At 40.0% G+C, this 19,656-nt stretch overlaps 1 protein-coding gene across 1 annotated transcript in view; it reads right to left on the bottom strand.

The window, feature by feature from the left end:
- Nucleotides 1–1,117: 1,117 nt before the first annotated feature.
- Nucleotides 1,118–19,656, bottom strand: part of PPP3CA (protein phosphatase 3 catalytic subunit alpha) — a 332,219-nt gene continuing 313,680 nt past the window's right edge. Inside the window, exons 11-13 of the mRNA XM_008156649.3 lie at nucleotides 17,197–17,281; nucleotides 9,864–9,961; nucleotides 1,118–3,787 (exon numbers count right to left, since the gene is read on the bottom strand). Coding sequence (XP_008154871.1) covers nucleotides 3,591–3,787; nucleotides 9,864–9,961; nucleotides 17,197–17,281 — 380 coding nt within the window. The 3' untranslated portion in view covers nucleotides 1,118–3,590. The remainder of the gene's footprint in view (nucleotides 3,788–9,863; nucleotides 9,962–17,196; nucleotides 17,282–19,656) is intronic.

The raw sequence follows: 19,656 nt of genomic DNA, 5'->3' as shown, positions 1-19,656 counted from the left end.
ATACACTGCCCCAGGGTGTGCCGGTCCAGCTGTCCACCCAGAGATGCTCTTTCCCACTCCACTCTGCTCCCCTTGTCATTGTCATTCAAAAAACATTTCCTTCAAAAAACATTTTAAGCCTGGCTGGTATGACTCAGTGGTTGAGCATTGACCTGTGAACCAGGAGGTCATGTTTCAATTCCTGGTCAGGGCACGTGCTCTGGTTGTGGGTTGCTGGCTGGATCCCCAGTAGGGGGTACGCAGGATACAGCCGATCAATGGTTTTCTTTCATCATGGATGTTTCTTTCTCTCTCTCCCTCTCCCTTCCTCTCTGAAATAAAAATATATATATATATATATATATATATATATATATATATATATATACCATTTTAAAATGACATAAGCAGAGAATCCTATTTAACAAAAGGCTAATATGTAAATCAACTGAACAGCAGAATGACCAGTCGCTATGACACGCACTGACCACCAGGGGGCAGACACTCAATGTATGAGCTGCCCCCTGGTGCTCAATGCACTCCCACAGCGGGAGCGCCACTCAGCCAGAAGCCGGGCTCACTCTGGCGAGCACAGCAGTGGTGGCGGGAGCCTCTCCCGCCTCTGCAGCAGTTGAACATCCCTGAGGGCTCCTGGACTGTGAGAGGGCGCAGGCTGGGCTGAGGGACCCCCCATTGAGTGAACAAATGTTGTGCACTGGGCTCCTAGTATTTTAAAGAAGAAAAATTGCTAACCTAGGGTCAGTGAAATCTAGCTCTTACTCTTTGAAAAGCTAGGAAAAAAATCAGCACTGAGATTGAGTCCCTTGAGAGGTGAATCACCCTGGGGGAGGGTGTAAGAGGGAGGCACGGGAGGTTGTTTCTTGAGTGTGTGTATGTGTGTGTGTGTGTGTGTGTGTGTGTGTGTGTGTGAGTATAGTAAAAGATTCACTGGCATAGACAACTCAAGAATTCAACAATTTCTCCCAAAGTGAAGGAGATAGATCTAATAACCAATGACATGGCAGTGTTATCCCTTTTGGAAAAATTACTTCATTTCTATATTGATTTCTTTGAAAGAATTATTGAAAAATATACAGAATTACTTTCTTAACTACTGACCAGAAAGACCAAGCAATACTCACATCAACTTATTATTTTAATGTCAAATGTTTATTTCTATGCCATAGTTGCCTCAGCACAATTTGTAAAAGAAAGGAATCCAAAAAAAAAAAAAAAGATTTTTTTTTTGTCAGGATATTTTCTCTGCAGATATAAGAAATAAAACAAACAACTTGGTACCAGAATTACCATTCCTTTCACATCATTCTAATAAATTGCATCTAAATATTTTCCTTGGATGTCATTTCTTTTTTTAGGAAAAATATCCACAAGGGGGGGAAAAGTTTGGATTCATTAAAATAAATTTGAGATAGTCTTTGTCAGACAATATATCTAGAACATCTTTGTTTTGGTACACTATATCACTAATTGTCATAGTCTTATTATTTAATATAATAGGCATACTTTATTACATAAAACAAAGTGCACTGAAAATGAACAATGTTAGAAACAAACTGAAATTTGGTGTATCTTAAATCTCCCGGTGATTAGTTATTAGCTGAAGCGCTGGTATACAAATTTTCTACCAATACAAATGCAACTCTCTTCTGTGATGAAAATGCACTTATTAGCTTAGTTCTTTTTGCTTTAGCAGACAGGGCATCCAATACAACTGAAACAACCTGATAACAAATTGTTTTTGTGTTTCCAATAAAAAGGAATGATCTGGTTTCTTAACTGGCTCCTGCAACTCAAGGGAGCCAGAAGAGGGCATTTACTCTTTCAATACAGTTCTCTTGTCTGATTCGAGACAGAAACCCACCAAGTTTCTTACAGCGGAAGGAGGCACCACGCCTTAGATCACGAGGCCCCCAGAGAGGCCTGGTGGAGCGACTGCGCTGCAGGGTGGTGGGCCCAGCACCTGGAGGACAGCGTGGTGGTTGTGCACAGAAATCCCTTCGGCAGACTCAGGGCAAGGAGGAGAGTTCTTTAAGTTCATGCACATTTTATTGAGTAGTAATATAAAATGCTTTTTCTTTTTCATTGTTACAAGTGCATGCTTTGATTGCCAACATTTCAGAAGTCAAATTACAAAGGCAAGGCTTTAGGCTGTAGTGAATTACTTGGGCACTTATACAATTGTTAAAAAATATGAATGGACTTTTGTTGTTGTTGTTTTCAGAATGAACCAGTTGTAACCCGTAACTGATATACAAAGGGAAAAAAGTGAAAAAAGTACATAGTTTGTGGCACATGACAGAACAGAACAAAATAACTAAATCGTTATGACATTAACAGTTACCATGCATTTAGAGTTTCACATGTAACTACAAACTTATTTAAATTTCACAAGGTTGCTAAACATGCTAACCATCTATATGTGCACTGACAAGCTTATGTTAAAAACTTTTAAGAATACTCTCCCCCTTTAGATTTTTCAAAGCTTTTTTGATTACAAAATTTCAAAGGCATTAAGCATTTTAGAGAATATAAAGTACGCCAGTATACATACATTTCCAGTATATGTCAGACCACTAAGCGCATTACAGTCCCATACAGGCCGATACAGCCATTTTTTTTTTCTTAAAAAACATGCATAGGCAGATTTATTTTTACAGAATATAGATGCTTTATCACTGTACTTAATATGGTATCTTGTTCACTATACTTAAAAATGCACCACTCATAAATATTTAATTCAGCAAGCCACAACCAAGACTTGATTTATCAACAAAACCCCTAAATATAAACAGCAAAAAAAAAAAGATAGATGTAATTATTCCAGTTCTTTAAAAGTTAAAGAAAAGAAATGAAAAGATATTCATTGCAAAATTAATAAGGTAAGTGTTATATTGAAAGAAGGGCATTCAAGCACACTAAAGAAACCTGAGGTAAGCATAATCTGTACAAAATTAAACTGTCCTTTTTGGCATTTTAACAAATTTGCGACATTCATTTTTTTTTCTTTTTCTGTTTTTTTTTTTAAGACTGCCTAATTCATTTTATAGCCATTGTCTGACAAGAGTAGCAAAACATTATCAATAAATAGTCCTTAGTTTGTACATCATTTTGTTAAAAATGTTTGATGTCATCCATTTTTAGTGCTGCAACTGTAAACGTACAATAGAGTAAGAAATTAGACAAAGTTTTCGTGTCCAGTAACATAATGAAAGACCTTGCATTACCCTATCTTGGAGTCCCCAATGCGGGAGGAAAACAAGTTCATTCCCTAACATTGCAGTATATACTAGCATTAATTAGCTTTCTTTTTTTAAATTTGCTTTTCCTATAAGCATTTTTAAAAGGTATACCAAAAGAGGTGTTTAATCACCACCCTCACCAAAATATAGTTTATTATCTATCTCTCCCTCTTTTCTAATGATAGTGTAAACTGGATCCAATTCCTGGCCCCCACAGCAAATAAGCTATCTTCAGAGGCAAGAACATACAACTGCCAATATGCAGCAATCCCACCATGCCCTGCAGCTCGAAAAAGAAAGAAGAAAGAAAAAAGAAAGAAAAAAGGAAAGGAAAGAGTGAACAGGAAGTGGTCACTGAATATTGCTGCTATTACTGCCATTGCTGTCCGTGCCGTTAGTCTCTGAGGCGAGAGCCTTGTTGATGGAGTTAAGGTTGGCGTCGGAGGGCATGGCATCTCTGCGAGGTGGCATCCTCTCGTTAATTCGGTCTAAGCCCTTGGCCTCCTCGAAGCTAGTGATCTTATGTTGTGGTGAAAATCCTTTGATAGCTAAACAGAAAATCATTAAAAAAAAAGAGAAACTGGGTTAGCCAGAAGACGACCAAGGGCACCACTCTTGCATCAGGTGATGTTAGAGGTTTCGCAGTGAGAGATGGGAATCCTTTAGTAGAGAACAGTGACGGGATCTGAGCACAACACAACGGACTCCTTACCATCCCGCGGATAACCAAGGGTTGGAAAACAGCCAATGTCTCTTGCCAACCAAAACGTCCTCTTCAAGTTAGTGAGATGGAAGCACGTCGCTTTTCTTCACGAACGTTTGCATAAACAAACCCCGAAGTGGACATGGAAAGAGGCAAGTGCTCCCAGGGCCAGGTTTCTAGGGCCAGCACGTCTCAACGGGCCACATTAGTGGGGTTATTGCACCAAACGCCCTGACTTTGACCGGAACACCGCCCTGCTTTTACCATTCCATTCTAGTAGGAACAGCAAGTTCAATAGCATCACAGAGGTAGGTGCATCTAACATTCTGGTAAAGAGCTTAGAGCAGAAGCTAAAAGATAAAAGGCATTAACTTGGGGCATTTCCATGCCATCTCCGAATCCCAGAAAGGCTTCCTTGACAAACAACTCAATAACGGCATGGGAACAATAAAATGAAAAACTCCTGTGTCTCCCCTCAGCTTTGGGAACATGTGGAGTGGGCGCAGAGGTGAGAGGGACTCAGAAAAACCAAGCTCGCATCACTAAGTAGAAAACGCTCTCTGCCCTTCAGCAGTGAACAGGTCAAACTGATGTTCATCTGGTATCCATTCCTGCCTAAGTCACAGAAAACTCTTTCTTGGTAGATCAATGTAGACATGAACGATAGTTCAAGAATCACATGGAGAAAGTGCCTTTCACAACATTTTAGAAAAAAAAAAGAATAGGACTAGTTTTGGCCCCATTCAATGACAACATGAGTTTTCAAAGGCGGGGCATTGATATCTGTTTGTTTTTTGTTTTTTTCAGCAAACCTTAGTGTGCTGCGGAGACAGATAAGGCATATCTGTTCTAGAAACTAAAAGATTTCTTCAGTGGGTGCACCAACAAGTTAGCTGAAAGTCAAGTACATAAATGGGGAACCAATGACATCAGTTTGCTTTACTCCCTGTGAAGTGCAAGCCAGGTACCGAAGGGCCAATCTCCAATGCCAAATTAAGCTGCGTCTCCATGGCTGATTAAGGACAATTTCATGGCACCTTTATCCTTCCCACCTTATTTGGGGGAAAAAAAGGAAAGTGGTTTCAAGCTGAAACTTTGCCAGCCACTCCTCCACAAATGTGCAGTGCCTCTGATTAGTATGGATGAGATTCTTAAAAGATACACACAGTTGCTTCTAAACTCATTAAGCGATGAGAAATAGCTTGCTCCCCCCTCTGCATTTTAAAGGTTAGCATCATGGTGATTAGTCAACTATGAGAGGAAGAAGATGGGGAAATGGGGAAAGACCAAGGCCCAAAGCAAAGCTTCTTAATTCTTCTCTAATTTAGTAATAAATTGCAGAATAATAGAGCTGTCTAATGAGCACCCACCCTGAAAACTAACTCAATTATTTTGAGAGGCAAAACAATGGCACAAAGTGGTACTCTATTCTTTTTCTAAACCACTAGGAATACCATTTCATCAGAATTAATAAATATCAAAAGTCCATCATCATGATTAATTTTATTAATTTCGGTGATAAAAGTGGAATCTCTGGGTTTAAAAGCCAATAAGATGGGAGCATAGAAATTCAAACTCTAGTTAGGACCATGCAATATGGTCAGAATGGGGCTCCGTTGCTAATCACCCCTGTCTAGCCTGGTATGGAAGAATGTGCTCTGCTGTAGTTGCTGGTCAGACAATGGGTATTAGCAATTTACATTGGTAGTGTACTTAACACAACACAGAGTCACAGAAACCACAGAAAACAGCCAAACTATCCACAAGAATGCACACTGCAGATTAGAATGTGCCGAGAGGAATAGAGAATTCCCACATAAATAGCAGTTTATTCACTGCTATTTAGGAAGCAGTTGTATTTTCTCTTACGTTGCTATCATTTCCCCAACTACATCCAAATCATGTACAAATTAAAGAGTGTAAAGTGGCACTTTTAAAACATCACATCAAAGGGCCAGATGCACACCATTTGGGGAAAAACAAAGAGTTATCTTTGCAAGAGCAAAATACAACTGAAGAATTTTGTTTTAAAGGGGAACTTCAAATTATTCTTTTTACAGTTTCCAAAGGGTAGGTAGGTATAATATTAAAAACTATGTTGATATGCAGTTCTCTCATAACTATATACTTAAAAAGCACTTAATTCAAAACTAATTGCTAAAGGATCAAGTCTACTGTCCTTGAGCAGTGCCAGGACACGGTTGGTGATAGACATGACTTGATTTCCCCTGCAGCACCTAGCAGAGGGCCTGGTGCAAAGCAGACACTCAATAAATGTTAATCAATTGAGTGAAGACTCAACAGCCGCTGCGCTTGTTACCGGCCACCTCCACAGATACTTGCTGGTGCTAACTGTACTACAAATTCCAGTAGGTTAAAATTTGGTAAGAGTAGCAGAACTGTTTATCTCATACATAGCTGTCTCTTGTTGGATTATTGTTTAGAGACATAAATTAATGTTGAACTACAACAAAGCACTATTCAAATGAACATTTTTTTTTCCTTGCTAGAAATTTCTGAAGACTAGAATTCATAAAGCTATTTTTATTCTCTCCTTTTCAGTGCTGACTGAAAGTGATTTGAGGGAGGGACATGGTTCAGCTCAAAGAGTATTGTTTTGTGCGTTATTTGTCAAAACAGCTGCCATAACCCCCACCCCACATCGTTCAAGATATATAATCCTTTTGTTTTCTGTGATTATCCTAGGTTCGTTGTATACAAAGTCAAACATAGCTTTAAGGGAAAAAAGAACAAACAAACAAACCATAAAAGGACACTTTCCCCTTTAAAGCAAGAACATTTTGGTTAATACTGAGCCACAACTGTTAGCCCAACACCCACACACTCTGTACAAGCTACAGCAAAAATAAAAAATGAAAATAAAAAAAATGAATACACCCAGCAGAGCCCTTATCTGTTGCAGGTACAACAGAAAGGGGACTGGCCAATTTACCTTCATCAGCCTCAATAGCCTCAACAGTAGCTGAAGAGAAGAAAGGGGGTGCAAAATGAATGAGAAAAATGAGCAGAGGATTTTTAACTCTAAGAACAAATCAGTGACGATCAAGGGAACTAAGAGAATTCATGTTCCTGTAAGTGCTGGATTCTGGCACAGACAACAAAACAGAAATGCTAAAAAAGAAAGAAAGAAAAAAAATACAATACAATGATAAGTTTAATTTATTTATAAGATGGATACACACCTCTGAGTGAACTGCTTTGGTTTTTGCTCACTAAATACATGACAAAGTGACCCTTTAGGAAAACACTCGGGAAAGTTTTCTTTTACTTAGATTGAATTGATAAGGGTCAATCTAAAATGAGCCTGTGACTAGCACCAATTTCAATAAAGCCACGGCTGTGCTTGGTGATTTACAGTTTTAAAATACCAGGAAAAAAAATAAGGCAGAATTTGAAGCAGTTGCCATAATGTCAAATGGGGTAATTCATGCTATTTAATATTAAGTAGCCCATTTTCCTACTGCAATGGAAAAGGGGGATCAATTTAGAGGAAAAATAAAATCAATGTGTCTAGAGCTAAAAATGAATATGTTTCTATAAAGGCCAACACCCAGCATGATTAGAATGGTGAGGGAAAAGAGAAAAGGAAGGCCATGGTATAATTTGGACTTCTTTTACCAGGCAATCCAACTTAAAATCGTTTTTTTCTTATCGTGGCATCATTTCTGGGGATGAAATTCTTGAAAAGTTACAATCAAGTGGTAACATGCCAATAACAGCTATAATTCCATCAGCACGTTAAAGCAAAGGCAGCCTAAGTACTGCAAATCAGCATATTTCAGAAGCAAAACTTGGAAGGCCCATTGCTTTACCAGTATTATAATAATGTGAGGGTATATATTCCCTCTGTACAGGTGTATGCATCTTTCAGTTACTAAGGATAGTTGATATTTCCTTAATTAAGTGCTAAAATGCAAAACTTCTCTACGTTTACTTCCAAAATGTTTCTATTAAAATTCTACCCCTTGACTTTAATGTGCACATTCCTTATCATTTAAAGGTTTGAAATCTAGGGCAACTGCCAAATGTTTACTTACAGTGCATTCTAAATTCCACCACAGAGAAGAAACAACAAAGCTTTACGTAATTTCTCCTCTTAGACAATTGCAGGGCATCAGAAAATGGATTCTGAAGTTGTATTAATGTATATGGTTTAAAATATATACTGAATTTTCAGATTCCCAGGACTAATGAGGTTCCAATGCTTATGTCCCCTGTGTGTATGTGAGTTCAACACAGAATTATACAAACAATGGTTTTAAAATAACGTGAACAGAAAAGGTAACTGAATAATCTAAGTTAAATACCAGTGAAAATCTGGAAATCAAACGAAGAATTGTAAGAACTTAAAATAACTTAAGTTTAAAAGTAAAGCAACATATGTGAAACCACGCCAGCACCAACAAATTAGAACTATGTACTGTTGTTACGTGTATCCTTCTAAAGCAAATGTGGCCATAGTTTCTGATAATACACCTGCAGTACCTTAAAATGTGCTTATCAAAAACTATGCAGATTTCAATGAGGTAGTTGTGCATTTTGAGTTTATACGTGATCCATTGATATGAATGGTGTAGAAAGCATGTTTACTGTGATGGGGAAAATGCTGTGTTTTAAAAAACAAGTTGCTAAAATAATTTTTAGGTGTAAAGGGGGAATTTCCTTAAGTACTATATATTTTCCTGCTATCATTTAGAAATGTCCTCTTTTGTGGAAACTCAAAGATATTGATTTTGGAATAAATGACTATGAAAATAAAGAAAACGAGAGTGCTGCTGCTAGGGGGTGATTATTTAGCAGTACCTTATACCTGAGGTTGAACACTACTCTCTACGCAGAGAGGTGGGTCTAAATAATGTAACCATAGAACATCTGAATCTTCTAGTTTGAGAGATAGGGATAGAATAAAAACAACACACACACAAAAAGATTCAGGGAAAGATATAGGAAAATAAGCAAGAGGCTGAGATTGTTTTGAAAATGTTATAGTGTATTTTTGTTTTCCTTTTTTCATGTTAAAGACTAATTTAACTGCAACATTTCCATTAATGATAATATTAGTTAAAATAGATAATAAAACAAAAGTAAAAGAGTGTATCTAGTAGGGTAGCCACTAGCCACGTGACTAAGTAAATCAAATTAATAAAAATTAGGTAAAATAAAGCACTTTCTCAGTTGTACTAGCTATATTTTAAGCGTGCAACAGCCATATGTTGCCAGTGACTTCTGTACAGATACAGACATTTCCATCATTACAGGAAGTGTTATTGGAAAGCACTCATCCAGAAAGCTACACATTTTAATACAAAATCTCTGGGTCTTTTAAAGGAAATGTTTTCGTTCTTTTTCAGAAATAAAACATGGTTATACTCAGTCTGTTTTGGGGGTCTAAATAAAAGACATATATAACTCCCAATGTCTACTCAAATGGATAATTAAATTATCCTTTTTATATTCTTCCTACATTTTCCACTGAAATCTAAACTTTGGGATGTATATTTGTACGTGTGCATGTGTGTGTGTATTTCATCCATCAAATAGACAACCAGAACATTTAGTAAAAATGTAATTAAAACTTTGTTTTTAGCAACTGATTGACTGAGAGTGGGCAAACCTATTGTGCATGTAGGCAACCCAAATGAGGTGTCCTATAGCAAGGCCTGCACTGCGGTTACCATGTGAGCGCTTCGGGAATGCAGGGTGGGGTCAAGACTCCATTCCCACGCAAGAGGGAGGTGTCTTGTTGGACATGACTGGTCACATGGATGTGGGGGTTCAGTCCTTCTTTGAGCAGAGAATAAGACAGAGCTTAAATGAGTGAATAACTCAGGGCTCTAACGACACAGCTGACTAACGCTCCTGGCACAGTCAGGTCAGGTCACAGTGACGGGGCTGCTTACCGCTTTGCAGAGTTTGCTTCCCTCCAGAGAGCACGCCGCTGGGGAGCATGCCTGTGGGCGTCAGGCCTTTCAGCGTCAGCACACTCTCGCTCTCCTCTCTGGAAAGGCACAAGGTGAGGGGGGCATTGACTCTCATTTTCTGTGTGTGTGTTTTTTTAATGTACTTTTTATTGTTGACAGTATTACAGATGTCTCCCATCCCTCCTCCTTTTCCCTCTCCTCCCAGTCTCAACCCCCCGCCCCCCACACAGGTCTTCACTACCCTATTGCCCATGTCCATGGGCTACACATATAACTTTTCTTTTGAGAGAGAGAAAAGAAAAACGAAAAAATGCATATAATAACTCACATTTACATCTACCTTGGCTCTGTAGATTATTTTTAACTGAAAACGTACTACATTTTTATGCATTCGTATTGAAGTAATGTTATATAAATGACATGACTAAGTTTACAATTATACAACTGGGATGGTTCAGTCCCTTCTGAGTACTGAAGATACAGAAAACAATTCTGATTATTAAGCGGGCATCACAATACACAGTGGCTGCTGGGCTTCCTTGGTGGATGCAGATGTTGAACATGAGCCAAGAGGAGTGTGGATGGGTCTTTTCCAGCCCAGGATCAGGAAAAGTGAGTGAAGCTCATTTGATTTGGGAGAGAAAACCAGGGAGTATATGGGAGTTTATGGGAGATATATCTCCCCCTGCATATGGGAGATAAAAAAATAAAATCCATGTATATATCAGGAAGCTAAGCGTTACATACAGTGGGCTGAGGAATTTTGACATTACATGATAAACATGCAAAATAATGGCAACTAGCCAATAATGCAACCGGTAAAATTTCTCAGCTTTCCTTTTCAGCAGCCTCTTTCCCCACTGCTTTGCTAATATAAAATCGCTTTATTACTCATTATGACAAATGTTTTCCAAATAGTTTATGTACATCATTATTTCATTATAATTGAATTAATCATAATGATTAAATAACCATGAAATAGGAATAACCTCCTATCTTTCCATGTAGCAGACACTGTAACCCTATATAACCCCAAAAGCTTATATTTCTTATATATCTTACTAGAGGCCTGGTGCACGAAATTAGTGCATGGGTGGGGGGGGGGGTCCCCTCAGCCCAGACTGCACCCTCTCGCAATCCAGGACCTTGGCTCCTAACTGCTCACCTGACTGCCTGCCTGATCGCCCCTAACCCCTCTGCCTGCCTGCCTGATCGCCCCTAACTGCTTGCCTGCCTGCCTAATTACCCCTAACCGCCTCTGCCTGAGCCCCTGCCGCTGTGGCTTCATCCAGAAGGACGTCCGGAATGATGTCCGGAAGGTCGTCTGGCTGTCTGATCTAATTAGCATATTGCGCTTTTATTATTATAGATGTTTATAATATCTGTAGTTACCCACTTCACATTTTTATAATGTCTAAGATGACTCATACAGGATTCCTAAACTCCCCCCAAATCTGTCTCTTCCATAATCTTTCTTCATTCACTTTCATCCTTTAGTTAAGCTTAAAGACTTACCCTTTAATGTCCTTTTCCTATCTCATGCCACATCCACTCAATCAGTAAATCTGAAGGCTCTATCCGCAAAATATTTCCAGTAAGTACCTAACCATTTCTCACAATACTCCTCCTCTCACTGAGATATAATTAACGTACCATACAATTGGCTCATTTAAAACATACAATTCAATCAACCATTTTAGTATATTTATAGCTGTGAAACCATCACCTTAGCCAATTTTAGAACACTGTCAGCCCTCCAAAAAGAAACCTTTGTCCAGTAGAGGCCATTTGCCCTCTCTTTCAGCCCTTTATAACCACTAGGCAACTTTCTATAGGTTTGCTTCTGAATTTCACATAAATGTAATCATACAACACGTGCCCTTTTGTAACGGACTTCTTTAGCTTGCCACCAACAACTCTTACCTGGATTGTTCTAGCAGCCTCTTATAAAGTACCCTTGCTCCATGCTGGTCATGCTCTGGTGCCCACCTCCCCTCCCCCCGTAACTATTCTCAGTTTATCAGCCAGGCAGAGCCTTGGAATACCTATGCAGGTGCTGTCTCTAAAAAGCTGGGCAAGAGCGTTCAAAAGCTTGCCCCCAACCCACATTCTCCCATCCTCATCCACCTCTTGCACCGTATTTCTTAGTGTCCACATCCCTTAGTGTTTTCCAGATGCACCCAGCACCTCCCACCACAGGGCTCTGCACCTGCCTTGTCACACGCTTCCCCTGCCATCTGCACGGCTCCCTGCCTCTCTGCCTTCGACGCTGCTCATGCATCGCCCTCTAAGTGAGGACTTCCTTGAGAACACTTTAAAAAGTAACAGGCACCCTACACTCCCTATCCTCCTTGTCTGTTTCATTTTTATCTGAAACTATTCCGCTCATGTGTTTCCTTGTTGTGGTTTTTGGTGGTTGTTTGGCTCCGCCGCCCGCTCCCTCCCACCCCGGCCAGAGAAGCCTCCTGTGAGGAGGGGCTTCTGTCTGCTTTGCTCACGGCGGTGTGGGCAGCACCTAGACCAGAGCAGCACCCGGTACCCAGCCGGCACTCAAAGCACATTTCCCGAAGGAATGAGTCAAAGGGAAACAGACGGGAGAAGGGCAGCGTTTTATACGTCTGTCTCCTTCATGCAGAGTTTACTTAAAATATTGGGTTTGAGATGGCCCATTAACCGTTGTTTACTTTCATGCAGAACTCCAACCCTTTCGGGCTTCTGCTGTCAAACCACCAGAGAGAGGTTCCATAAAAGAGAGAAATGTTTTGAATGCTAATAGATGGCTTTGGAAAAACTGAGAGTGTCTCTAAATAAATGAACATATTCTTTCCTGTGCGTTCATATTTTAAACCTGGTTTCCTTACCTCCTTTCCCTTTCTCATTCAACTATTTTCCTCCTCTCCTTATATTCTTCTTATTTTTAAATTGAAGTGTAGTGGACTTACAGTATTACAATAGTTTCACATGTACAGCGTAACGAACCGACGTTTACATATCTTACGAAAGATCACTACAGTCCGTCTAGTGACTATCCGTCACCATGCAAAGTTGTTCCAATACTAGTACTGTTGGCTGTGTGCTCTCCACTGTACATTATATTCCCGTGACTTATTCTGTAACTGGAAGCTTCTTCCTCTTATTCCCCTTCACCTATTTCACCCCATCCCCATAGCCCCTCATCTGCCTGTAAACTTCTGACACAACCACTCCTGCCTCACACAGAAAAAGTTTTCTAGAAGTTTCCTCATATTTCAGTTGCGGCCATCGCTGCAGAGTTCTCCCTCGAATGAACATAACCAGGCTCCCCTTCTTGAAGGTTCTGTGCTCAGTCTGCTTCATTTTCTTTCCGGTTCCTCTCTTCCTCCCGGGTCACCTCCCCAGCCCCGTGGCTGACCTCTTCCTCTCTGTCCAGACCTGTGCTTTCTAATGTGGCAGCAGCCCCAGCCACATCTGCTCCCCCCCATCACCCCCCAACCCCCGACCCCCGCCCAAACATAACCTGAGATGTGCTGCAGCTGGAGCGTTCGCATCAGATTTCAAAGACGTGATACAAAAATAAGAATGTAAAATATCTCTTTAACAAGATTTACATGGACTACATGTTGAAGCCATAACATTCTGAATATATTACACAGCAAGTATATAGAATGTATTATTGCAATGAATTTCACCTGTTTCTTCCTACTTGTATTTTAACTGTGGCTTCTGGAAAACTTAACATCACAGATGTGGCTCATTACATTTCCCTCGGAAGGCACTGTTCCAGCGGGTGCTTGTCTCTCCGCCCTGCCTCCCTCCCTCCCTCCTTTGGCAAACTCCTCGCTGCTGTGCTTCCCCTCTGTGTTCACTCCCAGGCCTGCATTTCTCACCCTGGCCTCTCTCTGAAGCTCCAGGGCAGAACTTCTAACCACCTTCTGCCCCGGGCAACTGATCACAGCTCTCCCCAGGAAAGCTGTTAGAGATTTAAATGGATTCACGCTTCCTCTTCCTCAGATAACAGCATTATCAGGCTGCCACTCACATGGGCTAGCACCTCTGTGGAACAGTCTTGGAATATGTCCTCTCCCTCGTCACCCTTGCATAGGTCAGGGTGCTTGTAGCAAACACCAGAACCCACTCTGGCGAATTTTAACAGTGCAGAGATGTATTAAAAGATATTAGGGAGCTCACGGACCCAGAGAGCTAGACTGGAATGCTCGGTAGTCGGGAAAAGTACCAGTGCTCATCGCGCTGTGGGATCTGCTCTGCGAAATGCTGCCACTACTGTTTAGAGCCAACACCAAGCTTGTGCTAATGCCGTGGGGTTGGCCCCCAAAATACTGAGAAAGAAGCTCCTCTCCTGCCGGCCCCTCGGATCCCACATCCGACAGACCAATCACCTCCCCCCCGCCCTCTGCTTCCTCAGGATGCTCATTTCAAAAGGGAACTCTTATGTGTCCATTTGATTGGTGGGACCCAGGCAACATGCCTGCACCTTACCTGCCAGGCTGCTGAAAGACAGGCTTCCGTTCCCCCTAAAATGATGCAAACTAGCAAAACGTAAGGAATGTGTTGGACAGTTGTACCACCATCTCCACATTCATTCATTAAATTTGTAATCTGCTAGCTTCACAAATTCCTTATATTTGCCCCTTCCTTTGTGTCTGTCCTCCTATAGTCTAGTTTGGTTTGGATTATTTCCATAGCTTCTTAAATGTCCTGACACTAATAGGTCATCTTGCTATCGAGCCTTCACACTGTCGTTCACATACACCATCTACACATGAGTTAGAGCACGTCACTCATCCCATGAAAACCATCCCATAACTTATTTCCTGCACACACAACATTCATGCTTTACCATGGTATTCAGACCATTAAGGATCTGGACTTAAGTCCATTTTCAGCCTGTTTTTTTTTTACTAGATTCCTTACTCGCCTGCAGGTCTTACTACCCAGCTCCTTTCAGTACTTAGAATTCATTGACTTGTACATAGTTCACTTTCACATCAGACTCATTAGTGCTGCTCACTACGTGAGTTTGGACACGTTACTTATCTCAGTTTGTTTCCCCGCTGAGGTCAACCCAACCTGCAAGGTTGCTGTGTAGACTCCTGTCAGGTGCGTACACCCTGAGGCATGGCACCTGGCACTTAACTAGGACCTCATAAAAGGCTGCTCTTAGGACTCTGTGGCTGTGTTTTTGACGATTTCTCAGCTTCCAGGAATGCCTTCACCACAGCTCTCTACCCAGTGAACTCAGCCTCTCCTTCTCCAATGTCAGCCTCTTCACGAACATTCCTTTCAGGAACTACTTCTTGCTGTCCCTTTCCACAGCAGAGCATCTCTTCATGTGTTCAGTAAGCATTTCATTGTCTTCTATTGTTTATTTTCTACATGTCTGGCATTCCAATTTGGTATCCGTTTTGCTTAACTCAGTATAGAGTACACATTTAATGTTCAATCTTTACTTTCTAAAGCTTAAATTTTCTCTGGATATGATCCCCTGTAGTCCACAAGTTTACTGAGATGTTTTAATTACAGAAAAGCCATAAAATATACCTTGTTTTAAATTTCTGTCAATATGGGTAATCTTAGTCAAGTCACTGATCATCACTGGGTTCAAATGGACCATTTCACAGCTGGGAATGATTGCATCTTATGCACCAATAATGATTACATCTTAGGCGGGGGGTAAGAGGGATTCCCCAATTTTAAGACCTACCTATGATTTATAGCATTGCCCCTCATACCTTCATGTGGTTTAAAGACTAACATAGACACAAATATGTTTTTATATTAAGAAAGGCTTCTCCTTTTTCCCTAAATGTACTCTCACGTGGAAATTCTGGAGCTGTTTTTTCTTCTCCTTATAGAGATTTCAGATAGGAAAAGAAAGCAAGCATGTATTGGTAAATCTGAGATGACAAATAAGTGTTTATACATAGGTATCAGCTGAGCTTATGATCTTTCTAGAGTCTTTTGCTGCCATAGGACATCTAGCCACAGAGGCCTCCTTGCTGGTCCTCAAAACTGCCGACCTTTGCTTCTATCTAAGAATCATTGCACTCGCTCTTCCTAGGCCCTGAACTCTCTCCCCTCCTCTCTCTGTGAAGGTCATCCCCACACTTGCTCAAATGCCATTACTCAGGTCTTTGTTGATCACATGCGAAAATAAGGGCCTCATCTCCCAACTTGCTCTACCTTTATATTGCTTTCTTGTTTTTCTTCATGGTATCGAATCGATGCTTTAAGTTTTATTATATTTATTACGGAATGAATGAATAAAAGAATCCTAAAACTTCAGCAAGCAGTAAAGTATTAGAGCACATAGGCTGGAGGGGGCAACGCTGATCTATTTTCAGCTTTAACATGACTTTTCAGGATTTGGCTGCCTACCACAGAGCTAGTGCTGACTTTGATTCGCTGTCTTTGAAAAAGCACGATAATACTTTTTGTCATCCTCACAGTTCCCTGGCTTGTGGCATCAAGTCATTCAGTCTCTCTTTAGTGACTCTATTGTAACTACTGTATGTGAAAGAGTTGAGGCAAAAATTAGGCAAAATTAGGTTATGAAATTATACAATATGTACATGGCCCATTTCCCAAGATTTTCGTATTTACCCTTTTTAATGCGTAATTGTGAACTGACTATATGCTCCTCACATATAAACATGCCATATCTTAAATTAATTTTTGGAAGAGAAATAGAGTTATTTTGAATGAACTAAGAATAGGTAACTGAATTTAAGTAAAGAAAAATGTAGTTAATTCTCTTCAAGAATATGCTTGTTTTCTAAATCCAGGCTTACTCATAACATGATTCATGGTCTATTTAAAAAATAACTATGACATGGGAATTGAAACATTAAATAACTATTTCTTTCTCTCAATGATTTATTAGAATAATATAGACTCGCATGAACAAGCTTTATGGTTGGTGTTCATTTCCTAGAAGTCTAGTAAAATGCACGTAATAAAATCATCTTTTACCACAGAGCCAGAATGAAAAATAAAAAAGGCTATAATAGCTTTCTTCTTTTACTACATGTTCAACCTATTGTGAAATAAATGTTTTAAAAGTCCAGCAACAAATACAGGCTTTAAAATGTGAAACAGTCTATTTGGAGCCTGTCCCTGGGGAAATAATGCAGTGTATCTCAATTTGACTAAAACTGTGAGAAATGGACAATTCCATTTAAAAGAAAAAAATATAATTATGGTAAAGCAAATGTCTTCTAGCAAAATACTTACATTACCAGAGTAAAGTATTAAAATGTGTATTAAGTGATACATAATCAACTTCAAAACAGAAACAGAGGAAAAGTGATCCCACCTGAGGACAGAGAACACTCTGGCCATTTTGCCTATCGCTCGGATCTTGTTCCTTATCACCTCCTTCCGGGCCGCAGCTGTGGCTCCTGCAGTTTAAAACAGAGAGATGACTAGTCAGTGCCTTTTTATATGACTGCAATTATTTTACAAATTTTTGTATGTAATAGATCGTAGTGAGCAAATCCAGTGCCCTCCCCCCACCCCCACCCCTGCAAGAGGATTTATCTGTAAATCAACTTAAAAAGTTTGTATCCGGCTTTAATACTTGGATGTGATTCTTGAGAGGTCCCTGGAATGCAAAAGAGCAACGTCTGAGATTTCCAGGGGGAGGTGGGTGAAGCGCTAAATGAAAAATCAGCAGACGGGCAGGTTCCTACTGTTTTCTTCCAGTTCAGTTCCCTTCTCTTTTGTTTATACAGAGAGAGCATGCATTGGCAGGAAAAATGAAGTGAGTCACCAGGATCTTCTACTCATTTCCTGGCTGCATGCTGGGAAGACTACATCAGGGAACTGCTTCATTGAAAAAGTTCTCCCTTGCAGTGATCAAACTAGGGAGTCTCAACTCCTTATGCTCCCTGGAACATCCTCTCTATTGCTTACTGGCCAGGAAACATTGATCGTAGCACCTGATACTTTTTCACTTTCTGGTTGGTTCACAAGTTCTAGAGAAAAAAAAGTGGAAAACTACTGAGTGGGATTTAGGGTGAGATGGTGGCACACGGTTTGTATTTGAGTGCTTACGTAAATAAGTTACACATAGGTCTGTTTTACGACTTATTACATTTTCCAAACTTAAAAAAATCAGTCTACATAGGTTATTATTACTATAAACATTTTCTTTTTTATCATTGTTTTAAAAATAATATTATATGATCTTTAGTGAATCCGTTTTGTTTTTGTTTTCTTAAATTCCTGTTTGTTTGGAAAAGTACAAGACACAGAAACACACCTCTCTTAAGATTTTTATAATCCGAGTTAAGAGGGACAAGACATCCTTTTTATACATTATACGGGACTTTGTAGAAAGTGTTAACACAAGCCACTAATAGAAAGGCAACAAAATATTTTTAGATAATATCAGAAATGTTCCTAACCTGATGAACAGTTTAAGCCATATAATTTGCTCAAAGGCTGCAGTCTATAGGAGATAATTGGTGTAAATTTTGGTCTTTTAAGCTATGAAAAGAACAAGCTTTCTGACCTTTTCGGGAGGAAAAGATTTCTGCTGTTTCCCTTAGAGGGCTGTGAAGAATGTGGAGTCGTTTGCATTGTTTGAAAAGGGTCAAACAATTAATCACCACCCTAACATTTCTATAAGAAACAAAACTCACACCAACACCCACAGAACTTTGCAATGGCTGCAGAAAGGCCTCTGCCTTTATCCACCCCAGGAAACTGAGAACATAATGGGCCACTTCCTTCTCCTGAGTGGCTTGATTTGTCAAAGGCGATGCTAATGCAGACCCATCTCTTGTGCCCTGGGTGCCCCCAGACGTGTACCAGAGAGTCGTCTTCCTCTCACCTTCCCTCTGACCGGAAAGCCCTCAAACAGCCTGCCTTTTTGCTCGTTTCTTTCTCTCTGTGGCAATCACAACATGGCAGTTATCTCCCAACATAGCTGATCAGCAGGACTTACTATTCTGCCAGCTACTCTGCCTGCAAATGAGTAGAGTATGTTTAAAGCCATGTGGGGAAAAGCCATGCTCCAATCCAAACCTTCTCATCAAGGGGAACCATGGGCTCTCATTCACTGCTGGTCCTGGAATTGCACACTATTGGCTGGAACATTGGATGGGAAAATGGGGTGGGTGTAGGATAATCTGCTTCCAACTTTATTCTGAGTTTTCAGAAATTTATGTTGTCTATGTTTTGTAATTAAGATTCTTTATATAGTAAGTCCTGTCCTGGAGAGCATCTAAAAGCTTGAAGTTTTTGGGCTTGGATTTTAAATAATTTATTATCAAGAAACTACTAAAGCACATTTGTGAAGAAAAAAAAAAAAATACTGGGATGGAAATTAGTCTCCTTAAGGTAGTTTTCCTATATATGTCTTTTCCAGTTATTCAGTTAAGCGCTGCTTTCAGCCTAATGTGTTATTACTACTCTGTATTTAATATTATCGAGTCTGACTGGCCCAGTCCACGCAGAGGTCATGATGTGCTAAGTGAGGAAAAGAGGCTGACCCTCAACAGCAAGCAGTGTCGCCAGATCATAAAATCCATCCAACAGACACAAACAATGGAAAGTATGGGAAAGCTCCAAAAATCATGACTATATTTAGAAGCACAAGACGAAAAGCAGCAAGAAGGAGTAGTTAAGTGTCTAGAAATAAACTGTACATATTTAAGAGAAATGAGAAGAGGAAGATATAAAGTATACAATTATATAAAATATGTAAGAAGGATAATCTCGCAGAAATTTTTCACTAAAAAAACTTGTAAAAACCAGAACCAGAGAAAAA

This window comes from Eptesicus fuscus, chromosome 2 (assembly GCF_027574615.1).
Source record: "Eptesicus fuscus isolate TK198812 chromosome 2, DD_ASM_mEF_20220401, whole genome shotgun sequence".
Taxonomy (NCBI): domain Eukaryota; kingdom Metazoa; phylum Chordata; class Mammalia; order Chiroptera; family Vespertilionidae; genus Eptesicus; species Eptesicus fuscus.
This window is presented reverse-complemented; position numbering and strand designations above follow the sequence as displayed.